This window comes from Camarhynchus parvulus, chromosome 1, assembly GCF_901933205.1.
Source record: "Camarhynchus parvulus chromosome 1, STF_HiC, whole genome shotgun sequence".
NCBI lineage: Eukaryota > Metazoa > Chordata > Aves > Passeriformes > Thraupidae > Camarhynchus > Camarhynchus parvulus.
The window spans coordinates 110,369,324-110,383,771 of NC_044571.1; the positions used below are offsets into that span (position 1 = coordinate 110,369,324).

Genomic DNA, 14,448 nt, shown 5'->3' on the forward strand with positions numbered 1-14,448 from the left:
AGTGAGAGGGAAAACATGCTGGTGCAACTGGCAGAGCTGTGGTGTGGCTGGCAAGGTGCAGCTGCAGTGTGGTTGTAGGGAAGAACACTGTTGGAAATCAGCGAAGTTGGAACTGCATGCCCAGAGAAGGTGGTCAGCCTGCAAGGAGCTGGTGGTGTGTGCTGGAGCAAGTATAGGCTGAAAGAACAGGAAACCTGAAAAGTGTGAGACACATCACTCATGCACCAAGTCCTGCAATAGGGTCAGGCTGCCTTTTGAAAACACCCCGATTTCTGTCACTTGTGTTCCGTTTGCATCCAGAACACACAAGTGCAACTGTTTCCTTAACCCCCAGCTTACCTCAGTTTCTTTGTCTAAAACTCCTCTGTAAGAATGTTCTGAAGTTCCCATTACACTTGACACAATGGGAAAGCAGTAAAAAGGTGATGGCACAGTGTGACTCTGCAGGAGTGGGAAGGGAGCATTGTCTTATTTTTTACTTAATCTGAGAGCTCAGTATCCTATAAACCATTTTTAATCCTCCTATTTTCTCCAGCAGTTTCTCAATATGTACCAAGTAGAAAAAAAGAGAAATGGATGGACTATGTCTTTGCTGTGTCCTAGGAAGATAAGCAGCTCAAGTAACAACATATCCCACAAAGAGGATGGCACTGTGCTTTCAGACTTTGGTTTGCCCTGATAACGTGGCTAGAACAGTGAGGGAGTGGGTACAGATTGCAGAGCAAAAGGGAAAAACATTCCAGTCAAACTCAGGGCAGAGTTGCTTAGGAAGCTTATTGGGGGTTGGGAAATTTTCCTCCTTTTCCCTCAAAATGAGAAGCCATTTTTTCCTACACAGTAGGCAAGCATGTCACCTGGATCAGATGAGTCCTGTTCAATGTTAGCATCCTGTAGGGAAATTCCTTCTAGTCCTGGCTGGGTAGAGACAACACTGGCAGAAAGCAGCAATGTTCAGTGCAAAGTAAATATCCTTACATTGCTGTGAGAAACTCCCCAAAATCTGCAGAGCTTTCCATAACAAGTATCCCGTGGCAGATGTACACACAGAAGCAGACCTACGTTTGTGAAGCAAGGCCCAGAGTTACATTTGATGACAGCAGATACACAGGAGATCACTTCTGGCTGTCACACAGGTTCCAGTGGGGCTTTGCAGGTGTGGCTGGGAAGGAAGGAATGCACATGGAAGCTCGGCCATGTGTGTGCACAGGTGGTGTGCCCTCACACAGCAGCTGAATGCAGGAGCTGTACCTTGGTGCTTGGGTTGGCAGGGCTGTCCTTTCAGGAGACAAAGGTTATGAGAACTTGTGCCACTGCAGTGGGTAAGCAGTATTCATTAGCTCCTAGGAGTGCTGTCAGTGTGTATCATTCCCTAAAAGGTCTCATAGCGCTGCAAATAAGCATGAGGCACATAGACTCACTTCCAAGGTGTCTTTTTTTCATGAAAAACGTGTCCACTATTTCCTCTTTAGGGGAGAAGGGATGTGTGTCTGTAATGGTCGAGTCCAAATCCAAAATCCTCCAGCAGGAAGAACAGATACTTGTGTGAGGCTGAATGTAGAAGTTTTGGCTGCTCCCACTCGCAGTGTGGAGGCACAAACTGACAAGACTGCATGTCAGGATTTGGGATGTCCCAAAGGGCAGCTCCGTGTTACTGAAGGAGTAGGTGGGCATGGGCTCCCTGCTAGGGCTCTGCAGGTCCCTGATTATCACAGAGGGTTGTCACAGAGCAGCCAGAGGTTGCTGAAGTCCTGGTGTGGCACTGGTGACATCCTTCTGCCCGCTGCAGGAACACGGAGGCGCCTCTCAGCTGGAATGCCAGCGACCTCCCTGGAACGAGGCCACCGCAGGGCTTCGGTGGTGTGGGCAGGGTTTGCATCGTCCACAGGAGGTCGTGTTCCAGCCGTGGTGAGCAGTGTTCTCCTGCTGCCACCCCCTTGCAGAGAGCCCGTGCAGCAAGCGTCGCTGTACAACCAGCAGTGGAGTCTGCAGTGCGGGATGCACAGCGTGAAGAACCTGAGGGACCTGAGGAAAATATGTCACTGATTTTTTTTTTTAGTTTTCACACCTTAAATGTAGCCCAGTAACGCGGCAGAGCCGACAAACAGGTATCACCTGCGAGAGCCCACCACAAGAGGGCTCCTGGTCCCTAAACGCGGAGCTGTTCTGGCCCACGCTCCCTGCAAAGACCTTGGGAACAGAGTGAGGATGACTAGTGAGCGTGCTTCCCTCTTAAAGCAGCGGCAGGACATGGCAGTCAGCCACCAAGGAAGCACAGCTTCCATCCCACTCCACAGACAGCTGGAGGCACCAGCCACCTACAGGAAAATCCTGGCAAACTTTTATAGCAAAAGAGAATGGGTTTATTCTGTAGGTGAACTCCTGCCACTCCCATCACAAAACTCCCCAAAATTCATACTAACCAAGGCTGTAGTATCTGTTCCAGACCGGGCCTTCCCCAGAGGAAAACATGAGTGGGTGGTCAGGTTTGGAAATGAGACAAATGGCCTGAATGAGAGTTTCCCCTCCTTTCCATCTCTAAACTATTAAACTTTTAAGATTCTGCAGTGAACAGTTTGACAAAGTCGTGACTTCCAGGACCCCACAACTGTTGCTCTAGGGCATGACCCTGGCAATTCCACTTGCCATGGTGAGAGCAGGACATGCAGTCACCTGGACAATGATGTGCATAAGAACAGTTAGCTGCTAATCTTCACTGAAGTGTCTTTTTGGAGGACACAGCCCTGAAAACTGCTGAGCTTTTAAGCCAAAGCAAATATAATCCTTTGTAATTATAAAACCTTGGCAAGCCAGACTTCCCCAGCCCTTCTTTTGTTACACCCCATTATCAAAAGTAACTAATTTTAAAATTTGAGTGTTTTCTGGGCAAGTTTGAGGGAGGAAACTTTTCCTTCTCTGTTCTTCCAGCTGCTGAAGGGAATGGACATAGCTCAGAAGTGGACAGGAGTGTCTGATCATACTGGGAAAGCTGGAGTTGTTCTTTTGTTCCCCCCTCCCTTACCACCATTTGGTCAATGCTCAATTTCTATCATCAGTGATGTTCCCATGTTGAGGCATCAGATCAGGCTCACAGGGAATCAGCGAGAACCTCTGGGGGGTGAAGCCACCCGTGGCACCTGAGGTAGGGATGAATACCTCACAAATGAGCCCAATATGACCCCAAAAAGACTGCCCAGTGTTCAGTTGGGAGACCCATAAAATGAGCACAGGGGCAATGGCAGGGGATGTCACTGCACATTTGACAGCTGGATGGCCCCTGCTGGTTTAAGCTAATATTGCACGAGCATGTAATGGTATTTGAGAAACTGTTTTGCCAAGAGAAGAGTGAAGAAAACTACCTGCAAATGCTATCTGGTCATACAGATGATGTTTCAGCTGTCACTTTAGACCTCTTGGGTGCCTTTGTGTGTTCTTTCACACCCTCTTCCACCGAATCCTGGCGCTTGCAACAGTGAGAACAAACTGAAAAAGAAGATCCTTTGTTAGTATATGGATATGGTGCTGATAAAGAGCTCTGTTACAAATAAATATTATCTATATATTGTCATAGGGATAAAACTGCTGTTGTTAGCACAGGGCACAAAACCAGGTTGCTACATGCTGAGATAAGGTCAGAAGGGAAATAATGATGGAAGTTGCATGTCACTAATTGCAGTTTACCTATCGAGTGAAAGAATGCCCGCGTTAAAACCAACGAAGACTTTCAGTGCTTTAAGAGGATCTCAGATTAAGCAGATCCCCTTAATATCTCACCATCTATGACTGAATTTTAGTAGTTCAAGTTGAGTCTTGTGCAATTGTGCTGGCACAAATTATGCAACGTGAATCCTAAACTATTCTTTAGGTGACCTCTAGTCTTGGTGCTTTGTGTTTTCATTTTTAAATTACTGCAAAATAGGCTGCAAGCTCCTCAGAGTAGGCGGTTGTGAACCTCAACAAAGCACCTGATCGTTCTGGCTACCACAACAATCACGTATCTGAGAACTTTTTAGTTTTGTTTTGCTCTGCCTTTCTATTCCTCCCTCCCACACTTCAGCTCTTTGAAGCATGGCTTTTCGAGCTCAGAAACCACTCTTAGCAACTCCTGACTCAGCTTTCCATAGCCCAAAACAACAGAGGTACTCTCAGACCTATTCTGAGCTCCCACGAGAGCTCTTGAGAAGTGCCCTGCAGCACCCACAGGAAGCATCTTAGGGCAGATCCTGCCTTTCTCTGACAGGTGCCCATGCACAGCAGCACTGAAATGGGACAACTACACAAGCTGGGAAGCTGGATGGAAGCTCTGGCTTCAGTTTCTTACACTTCTTGCAGTTTCTTTTACAGTTTCTTCCATGCCTGGTCTGGAAATTGGCTGAACCAAATAGCACCACCTGACTCAGCAAATTACTCCCTGTGCATATTATGGAAGTGGGACTAAAAGGGAAATTCCAGTTAATTTGGCCATGTGCCATGCTGTTTGCAGGTGATTGCATTCTACCACATGGGTATGCTTTTTACATCTGCTTTAAAAGCAACTCAGTTCCTGTTTAAAAGGCTATTTCAGTGTGCTCCAGGATCTTACTAATTTAATGGTAAGGAACCTTTTAATTTCCAGCCTATATTTGTTGAGAGCCAAATCTTCTGATTCCAGTTCATTTTCTCCTATAATTAGAAGTTCATTATACATGCAGCTAACAGCACAGGCTGTGATCAACTGTGATTTTCTTGGTTTCAGCCTGCTTGTTGCTTTCCTGTTGTCACAGCCCCAGGGAACAGCAGGGGAGAAGAACTGGCACTGGTGTCATAAGGGCACAGGGGTGGAAAATGAGGAGCTGCACAGGTGTGACCCCGAGTCACAGCCTTCCAGAAACTTCTTTTCTTTGTGATAAAACACTAAAAGGAAATTAGCCCAGCTTGACTCAATGGTCACATTGGGTTTTTGAAGGGATGTGGTTGATGAGGAAGGGAAAAGAAAAATAGTAATGAGACCTCCACACATGTGCCTTGGGAGTGAATTTGTCTGAAGTTGAAGTAGAGGTACCAGAAGACACAAACAGGGCAAACTTAGAGATGTCTGTGAGTGTGCTGAGTCCTTGCTGCCCAGAAAATGACCTTTCCCTAGGGGGAATACCACGGCCAGGTGGTGTAAGTGGCCTGAGCACAGAGCCCTCAGTGTGGGACTCTTGTTCCCAGATGTGGCTTCCTTCTGTCAGTGACCTGACAGAACTCAGCTGGGTGTTATTTATCCTCAAGGCCTGCTGTCCTTTTCCAGGGCTGCTCTGCAAAGCTGCTCACAGGGTGTGGATAAGGCACCTACTGCTGTTGACTTTCAATCCTACCTGCCTTCATAAATCTATTAAATGCCTGCCCACATCTTCAGGGACTTTCTGGCAAGGTCAGCTCAGGCATGATTAGGAGCAACAGCTAACAGATAGGATTTTTCTGAAGATAAAAAAGTAAATTACTCAGCTGTCCACTAACCCTGAGATATCTGAGGTCCCCTTTGCCATTGAAAAACTCTTGGAGACTTGGCTGGAGTTGCTGAAGACTTCACAAGATGGGACTGGACACTTTACTTGTGCTAATTTTTGGCTGTACAAAGAACACAAATCGAACTCTCCTGGTTGGTGTTCTCATAAAAGTGGGACATTGCTCTGCTGAAGTCTTTCCTGTGGCCCTAACACTGGGTATTTTTGCTACTTCGTCTCAGTGACTTTCTGAGAGATGATGTAGGGTGTGGAGAGAGATCCAGTTTTGAAACTCCTAGTGCTCAGCTGTATCTATCATCATCACCAAGATTCTTGGCATCCTAAAGCATCCTAAAGCATCTTAATACATAAAAATGAATCTTTGTAAGCCTCTTCATTATCCCTGATTTTGGAAATATTTTGATCTGCTGTCAAAACTCCCTGTCACCTCTCTACTCTCAAACCTGAACTCAAGTGTTTCCTGCACACAAAATGTAGGAAAATCATGAGCTAGGCTTAGATTTTGTGACAGTGGATGCTAAAAGGAAAAAAAAAAAAAGGAAAATGAGAAGAAAGTACAGAAATACCTGGTGTGACAGTAAAGTTTCTATAAATGTGTATCCTACATAGAAACATCATCAGCACCAAGAGACACCTTCCTGAAAAAGGAAGCTGCACTTACCATGCCTTGGGAGGTATCTTGCTGCCAGGGTGACAGCCAGAATGAAGGTGATAACGATGATAATTGAAGCAGTAATGACATTATAAGGTGGAGACACAGGAGGAACAACGCAGTTGTTTGTTTTTGCTGAGACAGGAGAAATAAAACATAAATAAACAGCCTTAAAGGATATTGGCATTTTCATGTAAGAGCAGGTATGTGAATTTCAGGGGTTCTGGCCAAATTCTAACTCAGCTATTCAGCCTGAAAATGGATTTACTCAATAAACAAGCAAACAAAGCTGGCACCTAAATTTCTTCCATTCACCCACATTTGCTGAAATTTTTAACACATTCACAGAACGTAAAAAGCTGGGTCTTTGTCCACAATAGGACTGAGACAAGAAATATTTAAAGACACATGAGCTGTTTCAGGGAAATGAGCTAGGCTTGGTGGAAAAGTCTGAGTTCACAGCTAGAAAATTTCTGCTCTCAAAGGTACTCTGCAGTTTTCCTTACTGTTTTCAGCAGATTTATGCCCAATTGTTTTCCTTTTGGATTCACAGGTGAAGCAGAATGCATTTAACAGTCTAGAATAGACTTTTTGCTGCATGGCAGGAACAGTGTTGTGGTGGGGTTCAGTTTCAGTGTGTCTGGAGCCTTTGGCTTTTCACCATTGGAGATGGTGGAAAATCCCATTCTGCCACTGGGATTTTAGAGCAGATGGGCCATTCTTGTATAGGACAGCACTTGCTGCCAGGCCATAGGTCTGCAGACCTGTGCACACAGACCTTCAGTTCTTCCACCACCTGCATCTGGCACAGGTAAGCATCATTCCCCTCCTAAGACATAAATTAGCCTGATCTGCTGTTCAGTGCTCCCCTTGGGAGGGATGCAAACCTCCAACTCTGCAGGGGTTGCCTTCTACATTTACCAGAGGCTCTGTTCTGTCTGTAACTCAGTGTTCAGGAGAGGTTTGTTTGGAGGACCATTTACACCAAAATGGGAGTGGTTCCACATCCTAAAAGTCAAAAGGTGGGGTGTTTGTGACTGCTGTGGCTGTGTCACTGCACCCTCCTCTGATTACTGCTTTTCTTTTTTGTTGTTGCTCTCTTTTTCTATGTAGTGAGCTCTTCATAACCTCATTCTCCCTTCATTAGGGACATTATGCTCTACATCCAGCAACAGCCAATATTCATAAAGCACTAGTTCCTGGCATTTCTTCTGAAGCTGAATGGCACGTCTCCCCACAAGCCCCTTTGATTTTAAGTAAGATAGATGAATAAGTTACCTTGATGAATAAGGTACAATTCCCTAGGAAAAATGCTGCTCCTCTATCTTCCCTTGAAGGTGCCCTTATCTCCACAGTAAAAACATCAGGCCCAGAGATATTTCAGAATACTTTTTTTGGTAACAACATGAAAAAAAAATCCTTTTGGCTTTACAAATTTTCTTGCAAATCCCCTTCTACTGCAAAACATCTGGAATGTAGTGTGCTGCCTTCCCTCATGCTGTTTCCACTTGTGCCTCAAGCTTTTCAAAGCACAGACTTATCTATTATGCCATCACTTCTAAGCCACGGCTCAGTGATGGAATTCTTTCCGTATGTGTTAACCCTATGTTACATTTGAAAGCAGAATTTTGTCCAGACCCCAGCTGACAGTTTCTTTCACTGAAGCAGGGACAAACATGCTTGTTAAATGAGGAAATTCTTTTAAAGTGCAGCCTGTGGCTATTAAAGCACACGTTTCTTTGGTCCCTCAGTTCAAATACCAGGTCTGTGTCACACAGCTGGCAGCAAAATCATGCTGGTATGGAGGGGCACGGGGTGGTGGCAGCCCCAGCCTGTGGGAGCCACCAAATGTGACATTACCAGATCACAACAGGATCCAGTTCAGCTCTCAGCCCAGCTGTAGCAGAGCAGCAGGAAGACAGAGCTGCCTCTGCTTGTCAGTCACTGTTGTAACTCTCCCTTCCCACCCCGGCTATCTTCCAGCCTCTAAAATATTTTGATGTTTGGTTCATAGGTGGGATCATTGGGTGATCCTTGCATGAACAGTTGCACAAAATCTGGTGCATTCTCAGAGAGGCAACTCAGCAGATTCAACAAAATAGTTTAGTTACAAAAAACATGAATAAAACATACTCAGAAGCAAACTGGTGGATGTGGCAAAGCCGCTGTATTCGACGGAGCAAGTGATGGTGACGTCTTTGGTCACGTTGAGCACCATTTTTCCAGTGACATTGTAGGGGCTGAAGCTGGACTCAGACACCCAGCTGGCATTCCACTCCATGGACATGTTGTTGAGGGCTCCAGAGATTCTGGGCTTGGGGAAACCTCCGTGAGAAGAACAGGTTATCACCATCTCAGTCAACTTGCAAGAGTCAGCGGACACTTCTGCCGTAATGTTGGGCTTGCTGAAGTCAGCTGCAGCAAGAGAGGTTTGGTTACCATTCTGTCAGGCCACAGAGAGGTTTGCAGCCCCCAAAACCAAATGCTTTGGTTACCATTCTGTCAGGCCACAGCAAGGTTTGCAGCCCGCAAAACCCACGGCCAAAACAAAGACTCCCCCACCTGAATGGCATTCACCACGGGAAGTTTTTTCTGCCTATGGTCTAGGATGCCAAGCAACCAGTCACTAGTGAAAGAAAGATGCTCAACACTGTGTGGCTGAGCAGTGGCAAGCAAGGAGAGACAGTTTTCCTTCCAGGCCCACTGCCATCCAGCCTGGAAAATCCCTTCAGATGTCCCAGCCTGATTCCAGCATTTCCCTTTCCTGATCCCCACAATAATTTGATCCCACTTCACCAAAGGGAGCAGAAGTCTACTATGATTATTTCAGCTGGCCTGTAAAGACAGCAAGGGGATTTCTGGCCTGAAAGCAACTGGAGTATTTGTGGACAGGAAAAGAGATCCGTAGTTTTATGTGTTTTATGCAGTTAACTCCTCAACCCTCATGGTTAAAAAAGGGCACTGGCAGTACACTTCCCTTTTTTCATGCCAGTTCCCAGAAAGATCATTAAATTTGTCTCTGTGCACATATGCCCTCAGACCAGCAGGAAATGGCCAAACCTCAGGAGCTTGTCTTTTTTTTTGTTGCCAAATCTCCTGACTTATCTGGAAGATTCATGTAACTCTCTGCTGTTAAAGGTATTCAAATGCATGTATATATTTATATATGTCACTAGTATCTCTGGTTGAGATCAGCTGCCGGTGGAAATGGAAAATGTCAGTGGAACTTTTTGTGGGCTACCAATCTAAGAGAAGGTTCAGATTCATTTTGAACAAAGGAACTCGGTTTCTTTAATGTAAAAAGCCTCAAAGCTCCGTGATTAATTCAGCCTTAGGGTGTGGAGCTGCAGTGCAGCTAGCTCCACAGGGGTTTGGATGCAGGGTTGGGATGCTGCCATGGCCACCCTATTTCCCTTTCAGCTTGAATGCTTGCCAGGCATTAAGGGTTTTGACCCAAAGACAGCAGGGGCTGCCTCAGGCACCCATCACCAGTGATAGCTGGGGAGGGCCCCAGGAGGAATCCTTTCACAAGAGCAAGACAAGGAGAGGAGGTTGGGTTGGTGGTGGGAAAAAAATTCTGTACCTGGGGTAGCTTTAGAAAGGTAAGGAGGGAGGCTGCTGGAATGGAAGCAGTTAACAAGCTTTCATTACTTAACAAGTTAACAGTCTTTCAGGCTTCCTGATGAAAGTCTATCTGCTACAGTGTGAATAAGCTTGGAAGAGCATCCCTCAGCCCCAGAAGCTGGCACTGGAGTGCCAGGAGGTGTCAGGTGTCAGGAGGCAATGCACGTACCTGTGACAAAGAGGATGACAGACTCGCTGCACACGAGCACCGAGTTGCGCTGAACCACGCACTGGTAGGAGCCATTGTCCAGGATCTCCACGGGGGAGATCCACAGCGTGAGGTTCCGGGGGTCCATCTCTGTCCGGTTCTGGTACCGCTCGTGCTGGGGGAGCATGTTCCCCTCTGAGTAGGCCAGCACCACGTCTGTGATGTTCTTCTGCCAGTACACCCGGTACTTGCGGAGGCTTTCTGAGCTGGGGATTTCATGACAACAAGGCAGGCTGACCTTTTCCCCCACTTTGCTTTTGACCACTTTCTTCTCCAGTGCTTGGCCTGCAGGGGAGGGGCAAACAAAAGCCAGTGAGTCAGTGAGTGGTGCAGCCTTGTGCCAGGACCTGTTGCCTAAAGCTCACCCCTTTTGGTTCTGACTGCTCACATCCCTCATCAATCAGCCACTGAGCTGTTTTACAGCTTCAGCTCTGCACTGAGGGGAGCCATCCTTGGGCATTGCCTTGTACATCACGCTCCACTCCCACTCAGGATCATGACCCAGCAGGCACACAAGGATTGCTGAAGGCAAAGGCAGGACAGGTGCTTGCCTGAACACAAATTTTGCTGGCCCCTTTAAAAACAGGGATAGGAACACACATGCACAAACTGCTATCTCCTCTGCTCTCCCTTTTCAGAACCTGGTGTTTGGAAAATCTGTGTCACTCTCCACTGGGTTCTCTGCATGCCTAACAGGGCCGCAGTGAACTATTTGTTCAGGGGGACCAGGGGATTTTTGGTAGTTATATTTTTGTAAAGGAAAAAACCCCAAAACTGTCAAGATCCCAGAAAATAGAATCAATCCTACAATGATACACAAAGGTTGCAGCCACACTATGATCAACCTTCCAGCATTAGCAAATTAACAATTTTGCCTGGTCTAGCTAGAACAAATTTATCTTTGTGAAAGCTCATGGGATGACGTGGAACCAGCACAGATGTTCCCCAGCTCCTGGCCAGTGACTGTGCTGGTGCCATACCTGGAGTACAGCCATGTGCTGACAGCAATAAGTTGAGACCCTTGCAGGGTGAAATTAGGTACAACTTTGAGTATGTGAGTAGTAATTCCCCAACTAAGCACCCCGCTCTCATGATCCGCCTTGCTTTCCCACTCCTTCCTCTTTCCACATCCGAGGGAGCAGCCCAGCAAGGAGTTCCTGCTGCTGCTGGAAGGTGACCCAGCATGGACACACAGCCCTGAGCTGCACCTGAGTCAGTGCAAGCCTGGGGATGATGTGCCCCCAGCTTTGTTAGTCCAGAGATCAGGCTGCTCTCTGTCCTGCTTGCCTAGCACTCATCTCCAATGGTGGAAGTGGCATATCAATCTGTTACACTCCACTGACTGAGAGCAGAAAAACAAGGAAATAGCTGTCTTCTGGACAGAAAAGATTCAGATTCCCTCTTCTTTCCCAGCAGAACACACCTGGGAGAGGAAGCTGGAAAGTCCTGCCAGGCTGCATGTCACTGACCGGGACAGCGCAGCATCACCCATGGATGTAGGGGACAGCCCACGTGCTGAGCCTGAAGTGTGAGCTGAGCAATGCACGAAGCTGAGCCTCAGAACACTGCTCCAGCACAGTCTGGCTGATGCTGGCTCACCCCTGACAGTCCCAGCCCGACTGCAGCCCCGCTGTCCAAGGCAGATGCAGCACTCAGGCTGGACGGGGATGCTGCGGCATTCACATTCAGCTGGGGTCCGAGGCAGCCACCAGCTGGTTCCCTGCCAGCCCTCATTTGCTTAGCAGTGACTCACAGACCCTGGGGTGACTCACAGACCTTGGGGCCACTGTCACAGCAATACCCCTTTGGTGACTTCTCACAATCCTGCAGCTGCCAGCGCTGGAGGGAGACAAGCGGATGTACAGCCAGTGCCCCAGCACAGCTGGAGTAAAGCCAGACACAAAGCCAGAACATTTAACAGACCTGTGCATGTGGCACTCAGGGACATGGTTTGTTGATGGACTTGGCAGGGCTGAGTTAAAGGTTGGGCTCAAAGATCCTAAAGGTCTTTTCCAACCTAAATGATTCTGTGATTCTGTGAAATAAATTTCTCTCCTCTCCCCTGCCACACACCCACCCCTGTCCCACTTGCTTACTTGACATTAAATCTGTAGGAAACACACCAAAAATACTGTGGAGGTCCTGGCAACACTATGGAGTGTTTTAATATTAGTTAAAATAGAATATGTAATTAAATTAGCAACTTCTTGTTTAACTGGTTTCCTTCCACTCAGCCACTCCACTGGTCTTCCAAAGGGAAAGTTTCATTATTTCCCCCCACTTCCTGTACTTCCCCTTCTAATGCATTGCTGATCCTGAGCAACCAAGCTGGGGCAGGCCAGGAGCTGCTCAGCAGACTGACCTCTGTCAGCCATCAACTGGTAACAAAATGAGAGAAAAACTAATTCTTCCACACAGGGGAAAAACTGCCTTGTCTTGGCAACCTTTGCAGGCTGAAATTCAGGATTTCTTGACATCAGCATTTAAATTGCTGCTACTAGACCTACCCTGCAGCAAAGAGTTCTTGCCCTTTCAGCAATGCCCTTTCAGCAATGCCCTTTCAGGAATGCACATATATTTTTGGCACTCACAACATCCTCTGGCAATGACTTGTGCAGTTTGATTCCATGCTGTGTGAGAAAGAATTTCATTCTGTTCACCTTAAAAGCAGCCCACCTCAGGCTGTGATTGTTGAAGTTGCTTCTCCTACACCTCTGTGTGTGTTTGTGTGTACGTGTGTTTTTATCTTTGACCACATCTTCACTTGTTCTCACAGTGCAGCTCTTACTATTATTGGAGAGACTCGTAAGAGCAGCCAGTCAAACATCCAGTCAAACTTTGGGACTGATAAGGATCATTTTCTATTTCCTTTTGCAGCAATAGGGGAAGAGTAGGTGTACAGTAAATGTCAGGGTGACATCACATCATGAGTTGCATGAGGTTCTCCCTACCTTGCCCCTCAGAGTCTCCTTTGCAACCAAAAGGAGAACAAAAACTTTCTCGGGAGTACATGTGCAGGGGCTGGAAACTCCTGCTGATGTCATGAGTACCCTTAAAAGGCTCTGCACCCTTGAAACTGCAACCTGAGTGCTGCAAGCCTGAAGGAACCAAAGTCCATGAAGAGTCATTCAGCCCTACAAAAGTCCCCTTTCACTTTAGAGGTGAACTGCAAAGCAAAAATGAAAATCCAGTTTTGTGCCGTTTCTGCGCTGAATGCTCTCTGCAGCCAGGCCGTGGGGAAGGCATTCACCATGGAAATCATTTTTAATGACTTTTCTAGAAAAAGATCCCTCCTCTTCTCACCCCTTGAAGCCCACCCACTCTCTTACTGTGCACACATATCACTCCATCATTGGAAGCCCGTGGCAATGCTGACTGACTGACTTTCTCTTCCCTGGGCAGAAAAGCTTGCTTCATTCAAAGTATGCCTGGGCTGCAGATGCCCCATGCAGCAGGGCTAACTGGAACAGAAAGAAATATAGAGAAGAATTGTTCCTTCTTGTCTGCTCCAGAGTCAGGAGAGCTGTTGAGCCTGTATCCCTATTTCCTGCACTCTTTGCCCAAGCCTTGACTCAGAAATTCCCCAGCCACAGAGAGCTTTGTTATCCTGACCACACATGCAGCCAGACAGCACACGAGAGCAGATTTCCTCTGGCACAGAGATTTGACAGCAAAAGGCAGCTAAAGACCTAGCAATGCCCTGGAGAAGCAGCCTCAAACTGTTGGAAACCTCCAGATAAGTCCTGGGGAACAGAAGCTCCAAAGCCAATCTTTTCCCCCTGCATTCCCAATTTCTCTGCCCTTCTGAGCCTTGCTTTGCTTTTTTTCCTTCTGGTTCCCTATTTATTTCTGCAACAGCTGCTGGTATCTCTCCTGATAAATTAATGGCATCACTAACTTTGCCTAGGACCATGCACCTGGGATTGCCACTCTGCAGGTAATTCTGCAGCTCAGACCCCTCATTTTCTGTGAATAGCACATTCACCCCAAACTTGCATGATTTATCCTTTGAGGGCAATGCAATATTTTACAGGGCTTTCCAAGCAAAACAGAGAGTGAGTCAAAAAATCGAGATATTTTGAAAAGCTGAATCCTTAAAAGACTAGACACTCCCCCTTGATCTTGTCTTTATCCCAGGTGATTTTACCAATGAGGAATGAGATCCTCCCCAGGCTTTCCATGGAGCCAAAAGCCAGCAAATGTCCTGTGCTACACATGAAATGCTTTGTGTTTAAATCAGTGACTCCTGTGAGCACCCTGATGGCAGAAAGACCCTGCTGGATGCCCAGATAGCCTCTATGTGGAGACACTGGCTCAGTGTCTAGTGCTCATCCTAGTGCATGATGATGGCATGGCAGCTCTGAGGTAGGGAAATGCTCTGAACAGGTTTTTCTAGAAGTTCATCACTGCTTTCTTCTGTGCTGTAACCTCGGGGCACCCCATCCATGGCTTTATGCACTTCCCATCTTTATGCTGCC

The 14,448-nt window shown here is 46.9% G+C and overlaps 1 protein-coding gene across 1 annotated transcript; it reads right to left on the bottom strand.

Annotated features, from left to right (window-relative positions):
* Positions 1–1,833: 1,833 nt before the first annotated feature.
* CD80 (CD80 molecule) lies at positions 1,834–10,965 on the bottom strand. The gene is made up of 7 exons (XM_030947773.1): positions 10,951–10,965; positions 10,472–10,544; positions 9,932–10,255; positions 8,272–8,553; positions 6,148–6,273; positions 3,357–3,480; positions 1,834–2,022 (listed from the first exon to the last, which is right to left on the bottom strand). The coding sequence occupies exons 1-6, from the start codon at positions 10,963–10,965 to the stop codon at positions 3,374–3,376; spliced, it is 927 nt and encodes a 308-aa protein (XP_030803633.1). The 3' UTR covers positions 1,834–2,022; positions 3,357–3,373.
* Between the last annotated feature and the right edge of the window lie 3,483 nt (positions 10,966–14,448).

Excerpts from the sequence above, each read along its gene's own strand:
- CD80 (XM_030947773.1), bottom strand. Across the intron at positions 10,256-10,471 it reads AATCCTTGTGTGCCTGCTGG|GCCAAGCACTGGAGAAGAAA; the intron begins GTCATGATCCTG and ends CCTCCCCTGCAG. Across the intron at positions 8,554-9,931 it reads TGTCATCCTCTTTGTCACAG|CTGACTTCAGCAAGCCCAAC; the intron begins GTACGTGCATTG and ends CTCTTGCTGCAG.